General features: G+C 44.7%; 1 protein-coding gene across 1 annotated transcript in view; it reads left to right on the top strand.

Annotated features, from left to right (window-relative positions):
• The window catches only part of Slc9a8 (solute carrier family 9 member A8), a 71,360-nt gene that overhangs the window by 3,404 nt on the left and 41,355 nt on the right, over positions 1-26,601 (top strand). Inside the window, exons 3-4 of the mRNA XM_023720775.1 lie at positions 5,550-5,630; positions 21,181-21,239. Of these exons, the coding sequence (XP_023576543.1) occupies positions 5,550-5,630; positions 21,181-21,239 (140 nt within the window). The remainder of the gene's footprint in view (positions 1-5,549; positions 5,631-21,180; positions 21,240-26,601) is intronic.

The following is a 26,601-nucleotide window of genomic DNA, read 5'->3' as shown; positions in this document are numbered from 1 at the left end:
ATACATTCTTCCTAGTGGTTAATTGCTGTACAAGATTCGGATGTGATATCCTATTTACAAACACCATTAGAACAAATCCCTCTATTCCTTAAGAGAATGTAACTATATATCTATCCTAACCACTTTGAATACACAAATACAAAATGGACATTCATCTGTATCCCCTTTTTTTGTTAAGTTCCATTAACATTCTACTTTCTTTTATTTTTTTTAAATTTATTTGTGTGTGTGTGTGTGTGTGTGTGTGTGTGTGTGTGTGTGTGTGTGTGTATGGCCAGCTCAGCCCACCAGGGGGCGAGGCAGGCTGGCATGTGGTGGTGGGGGATTGAACCGTGGTCCCTGTGCTTTGCTAAGCTTGTTCTAAGTAGGTGCTTTAGACCACTGAGCCATCTCACCAGCCCCTCTACTTTCTTTTAAAAACTACATTCTTATGTATTTAGTTTAAGCGGATTCATTCAAACTTAAAATGTTATTTCCCCTTTCTCCTTTAGTGGGTGAGCAAATTCAAGCCCAGAGATGTCAAAGAATTGGCAAGCCTGGTTAATGGGAGACCAGAGCCTGATATCTACATTGTCAGAGGTTTAGATCAGGGGCAGAAACTAGCTAGTTGAGGCAGGAAGATAACAAGTTTGAGTTCAGCCTGGGCAACTGAGACGTTTGGTGAGACTTCATCTCAGAATTTAAAGGAGGCGGGGACTGGGTATGTACCTTAGTGTACAGGCCCGGTGTTCAGTCTCCAGGACCACACATATTACACACACAGGCAGAAACTCCTGGAGACAGTAGATAATGGCTTTGGACAAAAGAAGTCAGACTGAAACTACATAATCACTGGATTAGCTGGCTAAGGAAGAAAGAACTTAAGAGTTTGACTCTAGTCCAAACTGGTTTGAAAGTGAAGTTGGTATGTTGACATTTGCTGCTTTTTAAAAAAATAACACCCAGGTCATCTTTCTAATTAAATCTTTTCAAAAAGACTGAAAGGTAGAACTGGGTTTTCATTGTATGTTTCTCTGACTGTCTCTTAGGACTGGTTTTCTGAGGAAAAGTAACTTCTTTTAAATTTGTATCCAGACTGATAAATGGTAAAGTAATTATAACAATGTAATAATTGTATTTGAAATACAGGATTCAGGGGTCAGGGAGATGGCTCAGTAGAATAAGTGCACAAAGGCCTGAGTTCAATCTCTGGTTCTGCCAAAAGAAATTAAATGTAGGATTCAGGTCTGGCAAGATAGCTCAGCGGACCCAATGTGGTGGCACATGCTTGTGATCCCAGTGCTAGGAAGGCTACAAACAGGAGGATCACTACGACTCCCAGGTGCATAGTGAGACCCTGCACCAAATATGCTTAAAAAAAGAAAAGAGAAAGAAATGCAGGATTCACCATTATGTGTCATTAGATGGTTACTTATTGTCTGTTTGACACAGAGTCTTACTATGCAGTTCAGGCTGGCCTTGAACTGAGCTTGTAGTCCAGGCTGGTCTCAAACTCATGATTCTCCTGTTTCAGCCTCCCCAGTGCTGGGATTACAGGCATGTATCACCATATCCAGCTTCAAGTCATAAGAGTTTTTGGGGTTTTTTTGGTACCAGGAATTGAACCCTGGACCTTGTGCTCTCCAGACAGGCATTTGTGCCACTGAGCTATCTGCCCAACCAATTCATAGACTTTTAAAAACTTATTTTATTTTTTTGGTACTGGGAATTGAACTCAGGACCTTGCACTTGCCAGGCAGGCAATTGTGCTGCTGAACCTATCTCTGGCCCAAAACTTTTAGACTAAATATGAAAAACAGACCCAAACCAGAAGTATACAGTATCTCAAGTAGGTTGAATACACCCTGGAGTTTTTTTATCTTGTGAATGAAGGACTTTGTTTGATTCTTTTTATTTGTAGTTAGATACAAAGAAGAAAAACATTTCCTCAATTATGAGATCTGAAGTCTCCTCTTGGGATTGCGTATTGTTAGTCTGTTTATATTGCTGTCAGCGTGCTATGCTAAAGCATATAAAAGGTGGGGTGGAAAAGATGTTTGTAATCTCTTTAAAGGGAGAGTGAAAAACAGCCCTAGGACTTCCAAAGTAGCTTTCAGGGTGTGGTGCATTTAAGACGAACTTCAGCTAATCCACTGCACTGTCTAGTTCCCAGCAGCAAAGAAGCTTTCAGTAACGAGCTTCCAGATGGAGGCGGAGTCCTGCCCAGAGTGTGCGCCTTGGGGGTCAGAAAAGGCGCAGTTGAACCTGTGCTGTCTTCTCTTTTTTTTTTTTTTTTTTTTTGCGGAACCAGGGATTGAACTCAGGCCCTTGTGCTTGCCAGGGAAGCACTTATTCCACTGAGCCACCTTCCTGGCCCCAAACTACTTTTTTTTTTTTTTTTCTGTGCTGTCTTCTGATCTTAAACCTGGCCTCTCGGGTCTCTGGGTGGTTTCTGTTTCCCTCTCATAGGATTCTAATCAGTTAATTCTAATGCAGCTGAGCGTCAGCAGCTTTCCTTACTGTGCTTTGGTCAGTCTGCATTAGAAGGCTGGATGAGACCTTCTCTTTACATATAATTGAAGGGATTTTTTTTTTCTCTCTGATTTTATATGTTGTTATCATTTGGTCCTGATTAGATGCCCAAATAATGTGTATCTGATAGAATAAAAAAAAGTTACCAGCTGGATCTGGTGGCCAGCACTTGGGGGGCTGAAGGAGGAGGATCAGCCTGGGCTACATAATGAGTTCAAGGCCAGCCTGAACCACATAGCAAGACCTTGACTTGAAGAAACCCCACATGCACACAAACACACACAATTGATTAATTTAAAAATGTGAATAGGTAACTTGCTAAGTACTGAACACTATATGAGAGCTGTAGTGAATTATTTGTCCTAGACCTTAGAACTCCTAACCTGGAATACTTTTGCCACTTTTGTTTATTATTGTGGTTAAAGCAAATGAAATATGTTCTGCAGGCATATTATAGGATTCTGTCATGCACGTGTGTGTATGTATCTGTGGTACTAGGGGATTGAATTTAGGACCTTGTACTTGCCAAGCAAGTGCTTACGCCACTGAGCTCTCTCCCCAGCCCTTTTTCTATCTTCTTGATTCAGCACATAAAGCATTTTAAAGTGTACAATTCAGTGGCATTTATGACATTCATAGTGTTGTACAACCATCACCACTGTGTAGTTCCACAATATTTTCATCACCATTAAAAAAAAAAACAAACCATCAAACAAGAAATCTTTATTAGTACAAATAGCTACATACAGGGTTTTTTTTTAAACAGTATTTAAAAGGTAAGTCATTATTAATGCCATCATTAAAAACATTCAAAGCCATCACTCCCCATTTCCTTTGCAAGTGTTGTGGTGCTTGCCTGTAATCCCAGTGTGTGAGAGGTTTAGGAAGATAGCTGCTGCCCAAGGCTAGTGTGAACTACAGAATGAGGCTCTTACCCAAACAAAGGAACCAGAATATTTCATATGAATGGAATCATACAATGTGTAGTCAGTCTTTTATGACATTATTAGCATAATGTCTTCAAGGTTGCTACCTTACAGGCCTGCTCTACCTGACCAAGACTGTTAATTAACGTATTTGTACTGTAATCCCAGGACTGGGGAGGCTAAGGCAGGAGGATCACTTTGAGTTTGAGGCCAGAACTTCAAAGTGAGTTCAAGGCCAGCCTGAGCTACATAGTGAAACACTGTTTATTTTTATTTTTTAATTTTATTTGGGTGTGTGTGTGGCCAGCTCAGCCCACCAGGGGGCGCGGCTGGCTGGCATGTGGTACTGGGGGATTGAACCGCGGTCCCTGTGCTTTGCTAAGCTTGTTCCAAGTAGGTGCTTTAGACCACTGAGCCATCTCACCAGCCCCGAAACACTGTTTAAAAAAAAAACAACCCCACCTCATATTTAGCTCTTTGTACTAATAAAGATTTCTTGTTTGGTGGTTTCTTTTTTTTTTTTTTTTTTCTCTGTTTGCTATTAAAGCTGCATATGGCTCTTCTATGTAGAAGGATAAATTTTCCTCTGGTATTGGTGATTGAACCTAAGGCTTTTACACAGCTGTATTCTCAGCACTTTTTTTTTTTTTTTGATCTTGAGAAAAGGTCTCATTATGTTGGGCTTGAATTTGGAATCCTCTCTCAGATTCCCTGAGTGCTAGGATTACAGGCATGAGCCACCATGCCCAGTGAGAGTAAACTTGATGGAATGGTTTATTGGGGTACTGGAGCTTGAACTGAGGGGCCTCAGACATGCTAGGCAAGTGTGCTACCACTGAGTTCCATCCCCAGCACTAAATTTGTTTTTAGAAATCCATCTTGGTGCAAAGCAAAAGCAGAAACTCGCTTCCCTCTGTTTTCTGTCCCCTTACCTCCTCACATGTATGCTTTTCGCTGCTGTTGCCAGCCAGTAGGGCCTGCCCTGGAGTTACATGTTGCACTTGGGCACTGGGGCTTTATTTGTGCTCTTACTATTTAATGTGAGATTTTTCTAACTAGCCTAAAATTTCTTTCTTTTATGGGGGGGGGCAGAAATTTAACTCAGGACCTCATGCCTCTGAGCTGTAGCTCTGACCCCTCAAATTTTTGAGCTGGCAATGATCCTCCTGCCTCAGCCTCCTGAGTGCTGGGATTATAGGCACACACCACCACCCGCGGCCTCTTGGTACTTTTTGGTGGGATTGAAGAAATCTGATTTGTCAGTATGGGCTCAAAGGGTAGCTACTTAACAGCCATGCAGATTTTAAAAATATTTCCTTTTAAAAAAAAGGTTATAGCCAGGTGTGGTGGCTCACAGTTGTAATCCCAACTCTTAGGAGCCTGAGGCAAGAGGATCGTTGGGTGTTTGAAACCAGCCTGAGCTACAAAGTGAGCTGAAGGCTAGCCTGAACTGCATAGTGAAACCCTGTCTCAAGACCAAAAAAAAAGTATATTTACAGCTGTTAAATTAATACTGCGATTTTTGAAGTAGTGTGCCATCTAGGTGTCAAGTAAAGGGAAGAGATACATACGCTAACATTTGGAGCATGGACTCACATTGGGAAGTAATAATGCAAAAGGACACTTTTTCTAATTTTTTTAATTTTTGGATAAATCCTTTTTTTCAAATAGATTTTTTTTTGAGAGAGGGTCTTGCTAAAACACTAAGTTGCCAGAGCTTGAACTTGGGAACCTCCTGCCTCAGCCTCCTGGTATTGGGCTTACAGTTTCGTGCCACGGTGCCAGGCTTCGTTTTCATTTCTGATAGCACCCTGTGAAGAAAGTCGGGCGCTGTTGCTCGTCTGAGAGGCGGGCGGGCAGTGGGGGAGCGCTCTGCGTGTTTTACAGTTTATTAAAAGGTTAATCACCGAGAACTGTGGTTCAGGTATACAAAGAAAATACAATACTGTCAGTCCCACCCCGAGGTTAAGAAAGGACGGTAGAAGTCCAGCAGACTCTGTGATTGCCAGTTGTCTGCGATCTTGATGGCCCCACAAAGGGAACCGTTGCCTTGAGCTGGGTGTTTTCTATTCAAAACTAGGTTTTTAAACAGTATCTTATTTCCCCCCACAGCTATCTGCATCATCTTGGTGCATTTACTCATCAGATACAGACTGCACTTCTTGCCAGAGAGCGTTGCTGTTGTTTCTCTGGGTAAGTGCTCATCAGCGACCCCACAATAAAAGCAGAGACAGCAACCACCTTCCGCTGTCCCTGCCCCAGACCCTTGCTGGTTTTGTTTTTAGACAGGTTCTTGCTGTGTAGCCTGGGCTAGCCTTGAACTCATGGCAATCCTCCTGCCTCAGCCTCTGGATCGCTGGCCTGGGAACAGGCCCTTTTTGTGAGCTGCTTCTCTTTGTCCCATGAGCACACTGACCTTATAGTTTAGGGTGGAGAAATGGCTTCCTGCTGTTAGCTAGTGGCAGCCACTTACTATATCTATTGTTTCCGGTGGCAATTGTTAAGGTAATTAGCTCTTAGGTGGAGTGGGTGAATCTGTATAATAACAGTTGTGAACACAGTCACATTCATTGAGTAGTAAATTTATTTTTTATTTTTTGGCAGAACCGGGGATTGAACTCAAGCCCTTGCACTTGCCAGGGAAGCGCCTATTCCACTGAGCCATCTCCCCGACTCTGAGTAGTTAATTAATTAATTAATTATTTTAAAATTTATTAATTTTTTTTTATCTTCAGTATTTGAGATTTTATTGGTTGTGTTGAGGATCAGTACACATGATTCGCTTTGTACACAATTCTTAACACACATACCAAAAAAACCATGTATTGTTTTTCAGTTGTTCCAGTGACTTTCCAGCTTCAAATTTAGAGGCAAACTTTCTGTAAGAGGGTTAAGTACCAGCATCTTCAAATGCTGACAAAGTGTTACTTAAGTCCCACCAATCACAATTTTGTATCACATACACTACATATTCAAATTTTTGATCTTTCACAGCACATTAACAAAATGAGGCAAAACAGACTACCACTACCACAGATGTTATAGACTGCACACAATTCTGACAGGGCAACAATTAGGAATGTAGTTTTTTTTAGGAAACAATTCTACCAAAAATCATGAGAATAGAAGTCATTTAAAGTATCCAAGACATATTAAATGCAGGACTGTAATTCCAAATTGCCATTCAGTATACTTTGTATTGCAGGATATAAAACTAATCTGCACCTATAGAATGCTAAGCTGACACCCAAGACAGTCACAGCCTGCCATAATTCAATATCCCACTATTTCTGGTTGTACCAGAAAATAACCAGAGAATGATTTCACCCTAAAAAAAATCATTTACACTTAAAAAATCTGATGAGGTAGGATTCCCTCCTTTTTAAAAATGTTTCTAGAGCTACTAAAAAACTTGCATTTACAAAATAGTCGATAAAAATATTCCTCTGGATTGTACAAGAAGGGAGACAGGGAGCACTGATAAGACATGGTGTGTGATTAAAATCAGACTTGGCTTCTTTTTTTTTTTTTTTTGGTGGAACCCCAGGGATTGAACTCAGGCCCTTGCACTTGCCAGGGAAGCACTTATTCCACTGAGCCATCTCCCCGGCCCCCCTTTAAAATTATTATTATTATTATTATTATTATTTTGTACTTGGCTTCTTTCTCTTCATCAGAAGCTGCGCTCTCCTCATTTTTAGTTTCTCCATTTTCCACAGGTACATCTTTGGTTTCTTTTCTTTTTTTTTTTTTTTAATATTTATTTATTTTTATTACATTTATTTATTGTGTGTGTGTGTGTGTGTGTGGCCAGCTCAGCCCACCAGGGGGCGGGGCTGGCTGGCATGTGGTGCTGGGGGATCGAACCGAGGTCCCTGTGCTTTGCCAAGCTTGTTTCAAGTAGGTGCTTTAGACCATTGAGCCATCTCTCCAGCCCCTTCTTTGGTTTCTTGATCAGCCCCTTCAGCCTGTTTTCCCTTGGCTCCCCTCCTCCCTTTTGCTTGCACTTTTTTGTCCAAAGATTTACCCTTTCCCGCTGCCCTTTTTGGCTTCCTTTGCACTTTAGCTGGTACAGGTTTAGCCGACAGTCTCTTCGGATCTCCTCTTGGGCTCCTCCTTCACCGCCCCTTCAGCCGCGCTGACCTTCCTCTTGGGCATCTTGGCAAGCACGATCGAGGCGCACGGGAGCCTTGCGGAGCTACGCAGCTCGACCGCTGCCGTTCCTCCTGCCGCCCGAGCTGCTGGAACCCACAGCGGGAGTAGTTAATTTATTGAAGGAAGAAGAGGCAGTAATCAGTATCAAATTTAAGGCTGGAGTGGGAGTAAGGATGCTTGAGGCACAGTAAATGGTTTTACTATGGTTGCCTAAGGCTTAGTAGTTGACTATATACATACAGCAGATGTTCTCAGTTGCCTACCTAAGAGCCATTTCCCTCTTCTTCCCATTGAAAAGAAGATACCTATGGGGCTGGGGAGATGGCTCAGTGGAATAAGTGCTTCCCTGGCAAGCTCAAGGACCTGAGTTAAATTCCCAGTTCCACCAAAAAAAAAAAAAGACACCTCATCAGAATTAGGGTCTGTCTTCAAGGAGAAGAGGATATGGCTTGTGGGTAGGCAGCCAACAGTGTCAAGTTTGGTTTTTGCAACTGTCCGTGGTGGTGCACACTCATTATCCTGGCATTCTGGGAGCCTAAGGCAAAAGGATCTAAAATTTGAGCCCAGCCCAGGCAGTTATCAATTTAGTGAGACATGGAAGGGCTGGCCAGATAGCTCAACAGATTAAAGCGAGGGTTTGGAGGTTTGATCCCAGGTCTGGTGTGCGGCCCTGCCCCCCAGGGTGCACTGAGACAGTGATTGAGACTGGGCAGTTATTGAGACTGGGTGTGGTGGCGTGCCTATAATCCCAGCACTTGGGAGGCAGAAAGCAAGAGGATCACTATGAGTCTGATCTACGTAGTGAGACCCTGTAGGCCTTGCACAGAATTAAATAAATAAATAAATAAATAAAATACGGGCTTGTCCACATGCCGTGCTGACCCCACCACCGGGCACCCTGAGCTGGAGCTGGAGTCCAGGCATAGTGGTACGCGCCTGTAATCCCAGCACTAAGGAGGCAGAAATCAGAAGGATCACTATGAGTCTGGGCTGTGTAGTAAGACCCTGCACAAAAAACAAATCAAAAAAACCTAAAATATGGGCTGGGTGTGTAGCCCTGGGTTCAACCAGCAGTAAAGAAAAAGGAATTTCCTTTCTTTCTGTATTTAGTGCAGGGTCTACAGGGTCTCACTGCAGAGATCAGACTTGCAGCAATTCTCCTGTTTTCAGCCTCCCAAGTGCTGGGGCTGCAGGTGTGCGCCACCACGCCCAATCTCAACCACCTTCTCAGCGTACCCCAGGAGCGGGGCCAGCACAGCACACTAGGGGGGTTGAACCCTGGTCCCTGAGGGGGAAAAAAAATTAAAGTTTGATCTCTGTCTTCATGGTCATTGCACTCCTTTTCCCGGTGGGCGGTGGACAGTGAGTGTGAAGTCCATTCTGGCTGATGACAGTAGAGGGAAGTGTGCTGGGTGATGGCCCCTGGAAAATGTTTCCTTCCTGATAGAAATGAGAACAGTTCCCTTCCTTCCTGCAGTTCTGCTGATTGAGGAAGTGGTGCCTGAGCTCTGGTTGTCCACCTGCAGCTACAGTGACTCAAAGGCAAAAACCGGAGTTGCACATAACCTCTAATTCCAGCCCTCTGGGAGGCTGAGGCAGGAAGGTGGTGTTCAAACCCAGCCTGAGAGGGATGGCCAAATAGTTTATCAGATTAAAGTGCCTACAGAGACTGGGCGTGGTGGCGCATGCCTGTAATCCCAGCTCTTGGGAGGCTGTAGATAGGCAGATCAATATGAGTCTGATCTTAGAGTGAGACCCTGAACACCCTGTAGACCCCTCCCTAAAAAAAGTACAACAAAACCCAGCCTGAGCAATTTAGTGACTTAGCAAGACCTGACTCAAAATTTAAAAAAATTAAAAAAAAAAAAAAAAAAAAAAAACGAAAAAAACCCCTAGAGATGAATTCAGTGTGCAGGCCTAGAGTTCAATCCCTAGAACTACCAAAGGGGGACAGAAGACAAAGAAATGGTAAGTATTGCCAGGGGAGAGAGCAGCCCGGATGCTGGACTGCATTGCTGTTTTGCGGAGTCAGTGCCACGTGAAGCTGCCTGCTCCATCAGACAACACCTATGGTGGAAGCCATTTTTAGTCAAGGGTTCTTTTACTTGCAACTAAAAGTGTCTTAACTAATTCCAAACTTTTTCCATTTCAAGAGGCCAAACCCAAGTTAAATGGATTCAAAGAGAACAGATGAGGGGGCGCACCTGTTCGCCCTTGTAAAGAAAGACTTCGGCAGTCCAGGCTTCACACAGCTGCTCAGACAGCTGGGTCAGACCTTCTAGCTCAGTTCTCCACTTCTAGGCAGTCCCCACTCTCCATCTTGACTTCAGCTTCTGTCACAGGCCGTCTGGCACAGCAGCTGCTGCGGGAAGCCTGGCCCACCCTGGGTTGTAGGACAAACTCCCTGGGGCCAGCTCTGAGCTGGCTGGTGGTGGGAGTGGAGCTGGGGTCGCTGAAGCTCTCTGCTGCGCTCGTTTCTCTATCAACCTTGTTGGAACTGCAGTCTGTAGAGCCAGCCCGTGGGGCTTGCAGTAGACAATAAGGCCTGCTTCATACTGCTATGCTGACTTGGCTGACTGGAGGCCGTGAGCACATCCAGGAGTGCGCTGGGGTTGATCGCATTAGAAGACATTTCATTAGAACCTGGAAATGCTGGCAGAGCAGTGAAAATAGCTTTATATTTCCTAAAGTAGAAGTGGAAGCAAAACTTCCCCGACTGCAGTAATAATATTCTGAGAGAACTGCCATTTCAAAACTGGCCAACTTTTGTGTTGAGAGAATCCACATGAAGCAGCCAGGGAAAGTGAGTTTCACCCTTTCAGAAATAAATTCTGCACGCGTAGCCTGCCGTAGCTTGGAGCCCTCACTGGCTTCTGTGTTCCCATTGGTTTCACGTTCTGTGTTCCCAAGTAGCACTTGGTATAGGAAAGAACACAGGTCCACCTGCACCTAAAATCACTTCCTTACTACTTTTATTATATTTTCAAATGAAGGGCCAGTCATTTCTTTGTTCTTTATAGAAAAAGAGCATCAGGGCTGGAGAGAGCTCATTGGGCTAAGCGCCTGCCTAGGCAAGTGTAGGGACCAGGGTTGGATCCCGGACACCACCTGCTTTGCCAGCCTGTCAGCCAGCCAGAGTCTGGGCGTGGTGGCACATGCCTGTAATCCCAGTGCATCACAGGGGAGGCTGAAAGCAGGGGGCTCATCAGGATTCCAAGCCACATAATGAGACCCTGTACCAAATACATTAAAAAAAGAAAAAGAGCATCAAGGTGGGAGCTTGTTTATTTAGCAGCACTGGGCATTGCCCCCAGGCCCTACCTGTGAGGCCACTGCTGAGCCAGCCCCCCTGCTTTTTTTTTTTTTTTTAATTTTATTTATGTGTGTGTGTGTGTGCGCGTGCGCGCGTGTGCGTGCGTGCGTGTGTGTGTGTGTGTGTGGCCAGCTCAGCCCACCAGGGGGCGGGGCGGGCTGGCATGTGGTGCTGGGGGATTGAACCTCGGTCCCTGTGCTTTGCTAAGCTTGTTCTAAGTAGGTGCTTTAGACCACTGAGCCATCTCACCAGCCCCCAGTCTTTTTATTTTGAGCCTTCCAAGTGGCTGATCAGCATGAACATCTGAAAAGATTTCTGTGCCCCATGCTCGAAAGCTTTTCAGGATACTTCCTATATTGTATAGAATTTTGTGGTTTTGACTTCAAATTTTTCTCCCCCTCCCAACCACTGTACTGAAAAGAAGAAAAATCCTGTTCATTGCTATCTTCAACTATTTTTATTATGCTTTATTCTCTTCCAGGTCAAGTGTAGGTGTATTTTTTTGTGTGTTTTCTTTTTCGTGTTCTTTCCATGTATTAGTCAAGTCCACATGCTGCTTTTTATTGCCCATATAGTACTGACTCACTTTATGTATTTGAAGCTAACATCTATAAGGAATGAAAGTAATATAGTTCTATTGCCCCATATTTTCTGTTGTAAATAGCAAAGACTAGAACTTTTCTCCCATCATGCTTTATGCTAGAGAAAAGGCCAGAGTAGGGTTAAAGGACTGGAAATTTGAATTTAAATGCTAGAGCTGAGCCTGAATTATGGGAATGTCTTATTTTATTGGTTTTCGTTTTTCTTTTTTGTCTTTTTGAGACAAGATCACACTATGCAGTTCAAACTGGACTTGAAATCTCAGTGATCCTTTCGCCTCAGCCTCCTGAGCACTGGGATTAGGTGTGGGTCACCACACCAGGCAGAAAAACTGTGTTTTCTTTTTTGAAAAAATTTTAAATTAATTAATTAATTAATTAATTAACTTTGTATTTAGTACAGGGTCTGCAGGGTCTCACTACATAGATCGGACCTGTAGTGATTCTCCTGTTTTTGGCCTCCTGAGTGCTGGGATTACAGGTGCACACTACCAGGCCCAGTCTCAATCGCTGCCTCAGCATGCCCCCGGGGTGGGGTCAGCATGCCCCGCCACGCTGGGGATCAAACCCTGGCTGCTGCACTCTGCCTAAGCAGGCACTTTAGTCCGCTGTAAAGTTAAATGAATAAATATCTCTACGTGTAACTATAGCCATATTAATTACTATTTAGACTAATTTTGATATGTCTTACAGTATCCCATGATAACTGCCTGCTTTTTTCCAGTTTTTGTTTGTTTCAGTAGAGCACTGTGGTCTCAGATTGTTGACAGTCCTCCTACCTCAGCTTCTCAGTGCGAGGACTACGCACTTATGCCACCATGCCTGGCTTGATTTCACTTAATGAAACAAGTAATCATCACTTTGATCCCTGGTACCAAGGAAAAAAAGTATTCGCTTATTGGTATTAGGATAGCTAACTCAGAGACAAAACTGGTTGTCCCTTTGACTAGATGCTCAAGTGTTGGGAATCATAAATTCACAATGGCTAATTTTGCATACTTCCCTAAGGGACAAATGGAGATTTGAGATTATCTTGTCACCATTTTGAGACTTCCCACTAACTCTTACTCCTCTGTCACACAATAAGACTAGACTGAGACCACTAGGGTTAAAAAACACTCCAGATTGGGGCCAGGGAGATGGTTCAGTGGAATAAGCGCTTCCCTGGCAAGCGCAAGGGCCTGAGTTCAATCCCCGGTTCCACCAAAATAAAAATAAAAATAAAAATAAAAATAAAAATAAAATAAAAAAATAAAAATAAAAAAATAAAAAAACACTCCAGATCAAGAGCCTTCTCAGCACGGGATCATGTCTGCCCTCTGAGTCCTCTCTAGATTGTCAGCGGCCTGAATGTTCTACCAGTCACTCTTGTCATTGCTCACATCCAATAAACAGTGGCTGGCTCGGGTGTCTTTTTTCTGCCATCCTGAGACTGATCTCCCAGCCGCCATCATACATTTCTCAATGTGGCTCCCTTTTTTATTTCATCCTTCCAACGCACCCCTTATACAGGCCGTTGGGCATCTTGGCCAGGTCCCCAGTACCCACACCAGACTGTAAAGGGTTTTCTGGGCTGTTGTGTTTTTGTTTTTTTTTTTTCCTTCAAATTTTATTTATTTATTGGGGAGGGGCCAGCTCAGCCCACCAGGGGGCGGGGCTGACTGGCATGTGGTGCTGGGGGATTGAACTGCGGTCCCTGTGCTTTGCTAAGCTTGTTCTAAGTAGGTGCTTTAGACCACTGAGCCATCTCACCAGCCCCTGTTGTGTTCTAAGAGTTGTCAGCATGGTCTTTTCTCTTAGTGTTTCTGAAAATGTGGTTCAGAAGTGACAATTTATTCCTGAAGTGTCTTGCTGCTGTTTCATTGCCATTAGCTAAACGTGTGCTCCGCGATGCTGACTTCGCTTTTAAAAACTGTGTGGCTAGCTCCAGAGCATCACATTCCTCTGGTCCCCACCGCATCCTAGTCAGGTTCCATTACCCGTGACAGCACCAGCCTTTCTTGTAGGCCTCCTTGTCTAGTGGGACAAGGAATCCTGAGTGATCAGGAAGCCAGTGTGATGCACTGGGGAGCCCTGTAGAAATGTCCCCTTCCGGGAGCCAGTACCTCTCAACCCACCAAGCCTAACAGTCTAGGCTGGGAAATTCCCTGAGCAGCAGCTCCCACTCCAGATGGGGGTCACTGGCCGTGCTGCTGAGTGGGACCACTTCTGTCCTGTTACTATAACCTGGCTTATGTGTTAGAGACACACTGCTTCATAGAGGCCATTTTTTATTTTATTTTTTTTTAATTATTTATTTATTTATTTATATATTTCATTTGTGTGTGTGTGGCCAGCTCAGCCCACCAGGGGGCGGGGCTGGCTGGCATATGGTGCTGGGGGATTGAACTGTGGTCCCTGTGCTTTGCTAAGCTTGTTCTAAGTAGGTGCTTTAGACCACTGAGCCATCTCACCAGCCCGAGGCCATTTTTTAAAAGAATAGCTTGCATCCTGACTCCAGTCCTCACAGGATAGTATTTCTAAGCAGGTGCCTGAGCTCCATCTTTTTTTTTTTAGAACCGGGGATTGAGCTCAGGCCCTTGTGCTTGCCAGGGAAGCGCTTATTCCACTGAGCCATCTCCCCGGTCCCTCCATCTTTTTTTGATCTTGTTTTTTGAGACAGGATCTCACAATGTAGCCCAAGTTGGCCTCAACCTCACAGCAGTCCTCCCGCCTCAGTCTCCCTAGTGCTGGCATTAATAGGCATGTGTCACCACGCCAGCCTCAACTTTATCTTTAAGAGACCATTTTACCACTGGCTGGTTAGCATTTTCTGGATGATGGCTGTGTGTTACATAGGACCAAGCAGCAGCATGGTCCTGTGCCTACCTCCATCCGCATAAAGTGACTCATTTTGAGAGAGTTACACAGGACCCTGCTGAATGAGTCAGGCGCTGTGGGACTTTTGATGGCCACGCTAGTGGAAAGACATACTGAATAGACATTTCAGTGCCAATCAGGAAACACTGCCCTTCCTAGGGCGGACACACGGGTCATTGGCCTTCTCAAGGGGTACTGCTGGGTCAGGTAATGAGATGGTCACTGTGGCCATCCTGGCATCCATTAGGCACAGCAGAAGTTGGACCAACGTGATGGGAGAGGGCTCATTCTTGGGAGCCCATGCGTATCTTGCAGCTCTGTTATTACAGCTGCTGTTGTGCTTCTATTGCACAAATACTGAAGCAGCCAGGGTCAGAGACTGGCTGAATCATCCAGGAAGTGAGCTTGGGTGTTTTTCCCTGTCGGCTGGCCCAATAGTGCTGTGCATAAGAGGTGAAGTAGTATGGTAGATGACATGGAGCCTGGGCCACCTGCTCACACTGTACTTGTGACTTTTGTCCCCACACAAGGCTTGCTCTAGTGTAATGCCTTCTTAGGTTAGATTGCTGCTGGGCCCTCCTGGCTTGTAACTTCATTGATTTGACAGCTTGTGAAGGACCTATGGGGCTGTATGCTCATATAATAGCCCTTGCTTAGAAGCTGTGTCTTTGCAAGACAATAGGATGCTGGGGTGGCTTTTGTGACAGCATGTAGTTCTTTGCTGCAAATGGGATGACCTCACTTCCGAACCCCAGAGAACTGTGCTGAGCCGCCCTCATAGGGCTGACTGGAGATAGCATTTCTTTAGTGGGGGATGTGTTACCTCCAAAAGCTAGAAGAGTCTGTGCCCAGGCAGCGTGCTCCTTTCTTAGTGCTTAGGGGTAGAAGTCACTCTTTATTTACTTAGAGGGACTGTCATAGCAGGCCCCAGACCTTGAGCACTAAAGTTTTTATTGATGGGCAAGGCCTGAGCCTTACCAGGGTATCTGCCCAACACTTCTTGCTCATCCTGAGTAGCCTATCTGAGTTGTCCCTGGCCTTTTGGACTGTGCTGTGGCAGAAAGGAGGCATTGACATAGTCCTGATACGAGACCGGGGTGCATTCCGTATCTGTCCCACAGCACTGTGGACTGCCTATGGTTCTTCTTATGGGTTGGAGAAGAACACAGATTTCAGGTCAGGAGCCTCACACTAGACCTGAGGCTGCTGCTTTGCTGCCCTCAGATTCCTCTCCTTGGGTCCCTCCATGCACTGGCACAGTCACTGCAATCTGGGGTAACTGCTTGGTTACCTGAGCTGTAAGTCACTGCTATCTCTAGTTAGATCCTTTCAGCTTTTGCTGGGTCCAGACCTTTGCCCTTGTGTTCTTTAAAGTATTTGAGGGTGGGACCACTCTGCTGTTCTGTCCGGAGTGCTGACTTGACTTGTTTGGCAGAGGTGTTAGGGGCCAGATCCAGACATTTGTACTTGCCCTTTCCAACTACGTAGCTCTTACTTGAAGGGTCAAAAACTCATGTGAGAGTTCTGCCAACTGTTCAGTATGTGTCTAGAAGAAAGGAAAGGTACACTGAGATCTAACTTGACAAGTGGATCAGCCTTCAGTGGACCTGGGACAGGACTATACTTACCTGATCTCATCTGCTTTTACCCTAAAAGGGGAGCCGCAGTGGGCTTGGTGTCAGTATAGTCTGGCCCTGTTTGCTGACATTCCTGAAAGGTCTGAGTGCTTCTCTTCATGTGGTTGATAGTTGTCTGCCTGCATGGCTGTGGGTCTCCTTGGGGAAGGAGTGACCTGTCGTCACTGATTACACTTGCTGGGGTAATTCAGGCCTTTCCTCATAGACCCCGCTCTTCCTATATCTGTGGGCTCTGATTCAAGAACAGGGTCACTTCTGGAAAATAGGCAGCAGATATGGCTTTCTGTTGGGGTGCCTGACTCTAACATTCTGCTCCTCCTTTCTTGGTCCCTTTCAGTGGTACACACTAAGGCTAGGCATTGCTGGTACCCTACCTTTGCCCTGTGAGTGAAGGGAGGGTTCCTGAGAGGTGCTGGGCTCTGTTGACAGCCCCAGCACAGGTGCTTCTCGTGATACCCCAGTGGAACTAGATGTTGTAGCCAAGGTCGATGCTGGCCAGCGTAAGTAACTTATAACCAAGGTCATTACTGGCACATGGCCACGTGGCACACTGTGTATTGTGTATTTTGGCTGTGACACCAGAAGCCTGGAAAACATGCCATGCCTGTTCCTTGGTGTTGGTGTCTGGCATGTGAATATGGTGGACTAGTTAGCACTAGCAGAATGAAAAGTACTGGGTAGCCCTTACATGTTGCTACAAAATAATTCCTTTTTTTTTTTTTTTTTAATCTTTTTTTTTTTAATTTATTTATGTGTGTGTGTGTGTGTGTGTGTGTGTGTGTGTGTGTGTGTGGTCAGCTCAGCCCGCCAGGGGGCGGGGCTGGCTGGCATGTGGTGCTGGGGGATTGAACCGCGGTCCCTGTGCTTTGCTTAGCTTGTTCTAAGTAGGTGCTTTAGACCACTGAGCCATCTCACCAGCCCCTGAATTTTTTTTTTTTTTTTTTTTTTAATTTATTTATGTGTGTGTGTGTGTGTGTGTGTGTTTTTTTTTTTTTTTTTGAGACAGGGTCTTGCTATGTAGTTCAAGCTGGTCTTGAATTCACATTGTAGCCCAGGGTGGCCTCACACTGGAGGCAGTCTTAGCCTCCAAGTACTGGAATTATAGGCATGTGCCTCCACACATGGCTTGGAATGGTTTCTGAGATTTACATTATGTTAAGAAACCAGATGTAACTGTTGTACTGTCATTTGTCTTACAATTTTTGATAGTTACATGCATGTGTACATATATAATGATAAATGTACAGAAACTCAAAAGAAATGTACAGAATTACCATGATACTGGGGAAAGGAAACGGATGGGTAGTTTGAATCTTTTTTTTAAATTTTATTTATTTGGGGCCGGGGAGATAGCTCAGTAGAATAAGCGCTGGCCTGGCAAGCTCAGGGTCCTGAGTTCAATCCCCGGTACCACAAAAAAAAAAAAAAAAAAAAAAATAAATAAATAAATAAATAAATTTTATGTGTGTGTGTGTGTGTGTGTGTGTGTGTGTGGCCAGCTCAGCCCACCAGGGGGCGGGGCTGGCTGGCATGTGGTGCTGGGGGATTGAACCATGGTCCCTTTGCTTTTGTTAAGCTTGTTCTAAGTAGGTGCTTTAGACCACTGAGCCATCTCACCAGCCCCTGAATCTTTACTGTCTACCTTTTTATACTTTTGTTTTTTGGGGGGTGATACTGGGGATGGAAGCAGAGGCCTTGCATATGCTAGGCTCACCCCATCCCATTTTATTTTTGGTTTGGTTTGGTTTGGTTTTTTATAGTCTTGCTAAGTTGCCTAGGCTGGGCTTGAGGTTGCTATCCTGCCTTAAGCGCCTGAGTAGCTGGAATTATAGGCATGCCCATAACTCTTGCCTCTTTTATAACTTTAAAATATTGTACCATATCCATCTGTTATATAAACAAACAAAATTAATTGATTTTCATAACAATTCTAGCTCCCGCTAATTACCAGCTAAATGAGGCTGGGCCTTAGCTTCAGTTTCCTTATCTTTAAAATGCAGATGATAGGCCCAGACATTAAATGTAGTGACTCATGTAAATACGTACTCGAATGTTTAACTTGTAAGGAGCTAGTACCTGCTGGCATCTACTAATATTATCACTTATGTTGTATGGTTTTATTACCTTGTAATTTTTATTTTATTTTATTTTTGTCTTTTTGAGACAGGGTCTTGCTATGCAGTTCAGGTTGGCTTTGAGCTCACTTTAGAGCCCAGGCTGGTCTTGAACTTGCAGCAATCCTCCTGCCTCAGGCTCCCAAGTGCTGGGATTACCGGCATGTGCCATCACATCTGGGTGCAATTTTTTTTTAATGTATTTGGTACAGGGTCTCCCTATGCAGCTTGGACTCGTTGTGATCCTCCTGTTTTTGGCCTCCCCAGCGCTGGGATTACAGGAGTGCGCCACCACATCTGGCCTCAGTGGCCAGTTTAGTGCGCCTGGGGGCGGGGCCGGCATGGCACGTGGTGCTGGAGATCAGACTGCTGTCCCTGCGCTTGCATAAGCAGGAGCTTAGTCTGCTGCGCTATCTCGTCAACCCTACAATTGGGTTTTACAAGTGGTTTTTACTATATCCTCAGGGTTCTGTAGCTATCATCTCTAGTTCCAGGACAGTTTCATTGCCAAAAATGTAACCCTGTGCCCAGTAACAGTCCCTTCCCATTTTCCTCTTCCTGAATACCCTGAAAACCACTGATCTGCTTTCTGTCTCTGCATTTGTCTGTTCTAGATATTTCACATAAATGAAATCATAGAGCGTTTTTTTGTATGGATAATGGCTTTATTGAGCTGTAGTTTGCATATCTGATTCACCTATTTTAAAGGTACAATTCAGTGGTTTTAGTATATTCACTGAATTGTGTGACCATTACCAGAGCAGTTGATTTTACATTTCATCACACCAAAAAGGAACTACTATAGTCCTTATTTTTTATTTTATCTTAGTTTGTCTTTGTGAGACAGGGTCTTACTGTGTAGTTCAAGCAGGCCTTCAGCTCACTTTGTAGCCCAGGCTGGTGTGGAACTCCCAGTGATCCTCCTATGTCAGCCTCCTAAGTACTGGAATTACAAGTGTGCATCATTGCACTTGGCTTGATTTTTTTTTTTTTTTTTTTTTTTTATACCAAGGATCTAGCTTAGGACCTTGCACTTTCCAGACAGGTGCTTATGCCACTAAGCTATCTCCCCAGCTCCACCATAGTCTTTAGCTATTATCCATAACCTTTTTTTTTGACAAGCCTAGGAAACCCTTCCTATCTGTACATTTGCCTGTTCTGGACATGTCATACAGATGGACTGGTAAAATACGTGATCTTTTTGTTTCTGGCTTTTTCGCTTAGTATATTTTCAAGATTCATCCACATTAAACCATCTGTCAATACTTCATTCCGTTTTATTGCTGAACAATATGCCACTATCATATGGATATGCTGTATTTTGTTTATCCATTTATTAGTTAATGGGTATTTGGGATTTCCCCTCTTTCAGCTGCTATAAATAATGCATTTATCAATATCTACACATACATTTTTGTATAAACATATGTTTCCAGTTCTCCTGGTTGGAGTTTCTAGGTCATTTGGTAACTATATTTAACTTTTTGAGGAATTGCCAAAGTACAGTGTTTTACGTTTCTGTCAGCCAAAGATGAAGGTACTCCTTTCTCCATATCCTTGCCAACCCTTGTTGGGTTTTCTTTTTCTTCTATTTTGTTTTGCTTTGCAGCGCTGGCGTTTGAGCCCAGGGTTCTTGCACTGAGCTACAAGCTGCTTAAGCTGGGCTCCAGTGTGCTGTCCTCCCATATGAGCCTGCAGGAGAGATGATGCGCCTGTCACCTTATGGCAGCTTGCTGCTCTCAGATGGCAGCTTCCTTCCAGGAACTTCACAAAACATTTACTACGGGTTATTTTCAACATTTGTGTTTTATCTCCGACTGAATATTCAACATAGAGCTGCCATCTGAATCTGAGAAAGTGATCTTGAATTTTTTTTTTTTTTTTTTTTTTTTAATGACAAACTTGGCTTCTAAGCTTTTTTTTTTTTTTTGAGATGTAGTCTCACTACATAGTTCAGGCTGGCCTTGGCTTGCTTTGTAGTCCAGGTTGGTCTCAGCAATCTTCCTGCCTCAGCCTCCGAGTACTGGATTACAGGCATATGGGCTTGCAAGCCTTTGCTGCTGTTGTTTTACTTCCCTTTGGAAACAGTCTATGCATTCATTCCAGACTGGCCTTGAGCTACTGTGTAGTCTACACTGGCCTGCAATTTGTGGCAGTCATCCTGCTTCAGCCTCCTGTGTGCTGAGATTATAGGTGTGTATCACCTGTGCCCGGGTGCTTCTGCCATATCACACTGAAAATAGATGCATGTATGAAAAATAGCAGGGTGATACATATTCAGGCCAGGCAGAGTATTTTGGGTCTTATTTTGTAAAGCTTTTCCTTTTTTTTTGTACCGGGGATTGAACTCAGGACCCTGCCTTGTAAAGCTTTTCCTTCCCCCCCCAAATCTCTAGATTTCTGTGTTTGCATGCGATTCAGGTGACAGTTACATGACTTATAAAACTTAACACTTATATTTTTAACAGAAAACTTGTAGAACCCTGTCTTGGTTATTTTTCTCTTGTTGCTGGGACAAAATACCCAACACCCAACATTAAGGAAGGAAAGGTTTATTTAGCTCACAGTTCATGGAGATTTCAGTCCATACTCGCTGGCTCCAAGGCAGAGTGGCGCATGGCGGAGGGCAGCAGTTCATTGCGGTGGAAAACAGCAAAGCGCAAAGGGAGTAGCCTCGGCTGCAGCCACAAAGGCAAGCAGCTCCCTCCTCCTTACATTGTAATGCAGATCACCCCAGGGCAGGGGTAGCACCCACTCCAATAATCAAGCGTTGGATCAAGAATCACACACTCGCCAGGGAGATGGCTCAGTGGAATAAACACTTCCCTGGCAAGCACAAGGGCTGAGTTCAATCCCTGGTTCCGCAAAAAAAAAAAAAAAAAGACACACTCTAGAAGTTGCCCCATGACTGCAGGAGGCTTTGGGGGGCACTTAGACACAAACCCTAACAAACCCCATCAAAACCCCTTGGAGACGCCATGGATAATACTCAGTTTCTCTAGAATAATAAGCCAGAGCAATCTTTCTCATGCTTAAAATTATGTTAAGCTATATTTTCTCTTCCAGGTATTCTCATGGGAGCAGTTATAAAAATTATAGAGTCTCAAAAACTGGCAAACTGGAAGGTAGGTTTGTGTGACTATTCATTTTGTAACAATTTTTGATGGTTGTTCATTTCAGTAACGTTGATGTTTATAATGGCTTTCTTATCATTGCATTACTCACATCGTCCCATTAATTTTTTTTTCCAGCCTTGGGGATTGAACCCAGGGCCTTCACATGGAGCTACATCCCCAGCCCTTTCTTTCATTTTTTAAATGTTGAGACAAGGCCTCCCTGTTGCTTGTGCAGGCTGGGCTCAGACTTGTGATCCTCTTGCCTGAGCCTTCCAGAGTGCTGAGATTAGTGAAGTATGTACCTGGCCTGTGCCTTCCTTTTTCTTTGGAGATGGGGTTTAGCTGTACAGTCCAAGCTGGCCTTGAACTTAGTCTGGGTCAATTTTTCCCATTTTCCTCCCATTGTTATTTATTTGTCTATTTTTGTCATTTTGAGATAGTGTCTCACTGTGCAGCTCAGGCTGGCCTAGAGCTCACTTTGTAGCCCAGGCTGGTCTTGAACTCACAACCATCCTCTTACCTCACCCTCCCCAGTGCTGAGATTATAGGCATGCGCCACCATGCCTGGCTCCCATTACTTTTTTTTAACATTTTGTTAAACACTTAGATTCAGGTCAATACCTTTAGGCATGATTTTTTTAAAAAAGCATAAATTGGGACTGGCCAGATAGCTCAGTGGATTAAAGTGCCTGCTTAGGCAGAGCGCATCAGCCAGGGTTCAATCCCCAGGGTGCCCTGAGATAGTGACTGAGGCTGGGCGTGGGAGCACACCTGTAATCCCAGGGCCTGGGAGACTGAAAATAGGAGAATTGCTATGAGTCTGATCTACATAGTGAGACCCTGTAGACCCTAAAATTTAAAAAATAAAAAAACATGAGTTGCCCACTATTTTCAAGTGAGTATGACAGCACTCAGTGTCTTTTTGAGACAAGGTCTTGCTAAGTACTTCACGGAGGCCTTGAACTCACTAATGTAGCACAAGCTGGCCTTGAACTCTCAGAAATCTTCCTGCTGCCACCTCCCAAGTGCTAGGATCACAGGCGTACCCCACCACACCCAGCTTCAGGGTCACATTTTGTTGTGTGCACTTTTACAACCCTGGACTGACTAACTTTACGGAGGTGCTAATTAGCTTTTAACATTAAAGTGCTTATCACTCCAAGTCCACCGTGACACCTGGGGATCATAAAATGTGTCTCTCCAGCACTATTAACTGTAGAGTACTTTCTGTCTCCTTCAGCCCTTTTTGTCCTCGTGACCACTTCACTTGAGGTGGACTGATCAGATGTATTATCACCTCTTTTTTTTGTTTGTTTTAAATCTTTTTATTTGTTTATGCATTTGGTCCGGGGTCTCTTGCTGCGCAGTTCAGACTCATAGTGATCCTCCTGTCTCAGTCTCCCCAGTGCGGGGATTACAGGCGTGCACCACCTCGCCTGGTTCCCGCTGCCGGCACAGCACACCTGGGGTTCTGGGGCCAGTACAGCACTTGGTACTGGGGATCAAACCTGGGTCCTTGCACTTGCCAGGCAGGCATTTAGACCACCGAGCTGTCTCCCCAGCCCTATCACCTCATTTTTGCAGAGAAGAAAGAGGAGCCCCCCAGGAGCTTGGGCCACGCCCAGTGTGGCAGAACTAGCAAGAAGGTGGTGGAGTTGAGTCTTGTGTTGAGCGGCCCCTCCGGTATAGTCTGTGTTTCCCTCACCACACTCACTGCCCTTTGTTTGCTGCTGGAAGTGCCCTCAGTCTCTGCAGTGGTTTCGGGGGGTGAATGTCACCTTGGAGTCAGGGCTACCTACCTGTAGTCGGATTTCAGCTTAGATTCCAGCATCCATACTGAATGGAGAGCGATTAATGAGAGTATTACAAAATTAATTTTGTGGGGGAAAATGAGGTTCATTTCAGAATCACAGTTGAGTGATTGGAGCCCTTCCTGCTTCAATGGAGCTTCTGGGTGCTGAGATTAATTTACCTGTACTATGAAATTTGCAAAGCAAGCCTATGGTCTGACCTCAAACACAAAATTGTTGTAAGTAGTATTGAGGGAAGATAAAGAACATTTAGAAAGAATTGTATGTATCAAATGAATTCTCAAGAACATCTACTGAAGGGAGATGGCTCAGTAGAATAGGTGCTTCCCTGGCAAGTGCAAGGGTCTGAGTTCAATCCCCAGTTCCACCAAAAAAAAAAAAAACAAACACACACACACACACACACACACACACACACCGAAGAACATCTACTGAGAGCCTGGTATGTATAGTGTGCCCTTCACTGGGGAGGGGGGAGGAAGGGCGAGAAACCCCAGGAACACAATCTCTCTATCTTGCTGCATTTTGGTTAAAGTTAAGCACCCCTTGGTGAAGAGGTTGAAGTGGGAGTGGGGGGGACAGAGACTTAACCACCCCAGGAGTGGCTCATGTTAAGGAAGGTCAGAGACCAGAAGCCCTGTCTCCATTCCTGGACTGATGTATCACCTACTAATACATTTTTATAATTTGCTTTAAAATCATTTGATTGAAGCCAGGTGTGGTGGTGCACGCCTATAATCCCAGCACTGGGGAGACTGAGACTGGAGGATCATTGCTAGTTCGAGACCCCTGTGGGCTACAAAGTGAGCTCAAAGCCAGCCTGAATTACACAGCAAGACCCTATCTCAAAAAGACAAAAAAATAAAACCAGTTGATCAAGATGGTGCATCCCGGAGCTGGGGAGGTGGCTCAGTAGAATAAGTGCTTGCCTGTCAAGCGCAAGGGCCTGAGTTCAATCCCTAGTTCCGCAAAAAAAAAAAAAAAAAAGATGGTGCATCCCTTAGCTGAAGGTACCATGGCAGGTAGGGACCAAATACAGGGGGCCTTAAAACCTCAGATTTGAGCAGGTATCAGTGGACCTGCTCTATACATGTCTATAATACCAGCTCTCAGGAGGCTGAGGCAAGAGGATGATTGTGCGCTTGAGGCAAGCCTGTCTCAGAAAAGCAAACAACAAACAGGTTTGTCAGGAAAAATGTATGCAATGTGTTAGTTATTGAAACTGTCCTACCAATTTGATTTGAAACTCTCTCATTGCTATTTGTTTCTCAATAAAATTATGAAAAACAAACAAACAAAAAACCAAACGGGTTTGTCCCCTCACAGCCTGGAGGCCAGAAGTTGAAAAGAAAGGTGTGGGGAGAGCAGTAGAGAGTGCAGCATCGTTCATTGCCTCTCCTAGCTACTCGTGCCCTGGGCTCCGCAGCGTCCCTGTCCTCGCCTGCATGTGCCCTTCGCTGTGTCTTACAAGTTCCCTTTTATTGGTGTTAGGCCCCCCGTCCTGATGCGATCTCACCTCCATCCTTGCTTACCTGGGTTCCGACCCTCACACCTGCAGATGCTATTTCCAAATAGGGTCACAGTGGAGAGCGACTTCTTGGAGGACAAGGGCCCCAAGGAGAGGAAGAGAGGTGTATAGAGGGGCGCTGTGCACCCCCCTGAGGGGCCTTTCCTCTTTCCCTCAGGTTAGTTCCTGGACCTCCGGCAGTATCTGGCAGTGGTCAGACTGCCAAGGTCTGCGAGGAGGCGCCCCATGAAGGGCCATGCTCAGTCCTCTGCTCTTCATACAGGCCCAGCCTGAGTTTCAAGCGTGATGTAATGCTGTTATTTTAAGACCTAATAAGGCATTTTCAGAAGTCATCATCTGCCTCTATTTTAAGTCTTTTTTTGAATGTTATTTTAGGCTAGGATAACAGCTGTACATTTGTAAGAGTACAGTTTTTTTTTTTTTTTTTTTTTTTTTTTTTTTTTTTTTTTTTGCGGAACCGGGGATTGAACTCAGGCCCTTAAGCTTGCCAGGGAGCCCTTATTCCACTGAGCCATCTCCCCGGCCCCCAGTTAGTCATTCTTTTGAATAGTAATTTTGACAAGAAATCAGAATGTCAAGTTTGTGACGTGAACATTCATAGGAAAAGAACCTAATTTTGTAATAAGATAGCTTGGGGGCTGAGGAGATGGCTCAGTAGAATAAGCACTTCCCTAGCAAGCACAAGGGCCTGAGTTCAATCCCTGGTTCCAAAAAGAAAAACAGTAATAAAATAGCCTGTATATTACATGTTGCCATTTTTGGCTAAGTATCTTGCCCCAATTCTACCAACAATTTCTCTCTTTTTTTTTTTTTTTTCGGAACCAGGGATTGAACTCAGGCCCTTGTGCTTGCCAGGAAAGTGCTTATTCTACTGGGCCATCTCCCCGGCCCCTCTACCAACAATTAAAGAGACACATTAACACAGATAGCAAGTTCTCATTGCTTCATTCCCCCCCCAAGATGGCTACCATCTAGAACACTTTTCATAGTGACATTTAAATTCAAGCTGGAAGATCCTAGGATATAGCTCAGTGGCACAGTGCCTGCCTGGCAAGTGCAAGGTTCTGGGTTCAATTCTCTGTACCGAAAGAAAAGAAAAAAAATTCAAGCCTGAGGGCCACCTGTAATCCCAGCACAGGGGTGGCGGGGTGGTGATGAGGCAGGAGGATCACTTCAAGTTCAGACCAGTGTGGGCTACAAAGTGAATTCAAGACCAGCATGAACTTTGTAGTGAAAAAAAAAAAAAAAGAAATAAAATATAACTAGGTGTGGTGACGCACACCTGTAATTCCAATACTCGGGAAGGGTGAGGCAGGAGGATCATTATGAGTTTGAGACCAGCCTAGGCTACAAAGTGAGTTTCAGGCCAACTTGAACTGCATAGCAAGACTTTGTCTCAAAAAGAAAAATAAGAGTCAAGCCACAAGTGCTTGCTTTTTCTTTGTTTTTTTTTTTGGGGGGGGGCAGGTGAAGTTACTGGCAGTCAAGCTCAGAACCTTGCGCTTGCCAGGCAGGCATTTATGCCACGGAGCTATCTCCCTGACCTCACAGTGCTGCTTTGTGCCCCCTCCATGGCATCAGGTAGGAACTGTGCCACAGCCCAGTGCAGGAAGATGGCAGAGTGCACCTGTGAGGTCTGTCCTAAGAGGACCCTGCTGGAGCGGGCCACTCCCTTTTTTCAGGAGGGTTCCCATTCATGGAATTGTTTTTCCATGTGACCTCTCTGAATTAGAAGTAACTATCTGAGGGCTGGCTTGATAGCTCAGCGGACTAAACCGCTTAACGCTGGACTAACGCGCCTGACCCCTGCATGCCATGCTGGCCCCGCCCCAGAGGCACGCCGAGACTGATTGAGACTAGGTCTCTGCCTATAATCCAAGCACTTGGGAGGCTGAAAACAGGAGAATCACTACAAATCCAATCTACGTAGTGAGACCCTGTAATCCCTGTAGACCCTGTCCTAAATATAGAAAAAAAGTAATAAGCTGGGCGCAGTGGTGCACTCCTGTAATATTAGCACAGAGGAGGCTGA

This window comes from Octodon degus, unplaced genomic scaffold, assembly GCF_000260255.1.
Source record: "Octodon degus isolate 3935 unplaced genomic scaffold, OctDeg1.0 scaffold00077, whole genome shotgun sequence".
NCBI classification, from domain to species: Eukaryota; Metazoa; Chordata; class Mammalia; order Rodentia; family Octodontidae; genus Octodon; species Octodon degus.
This window is presented reverse-complemented; position numbering and strand designations above follow the sequence as displayed.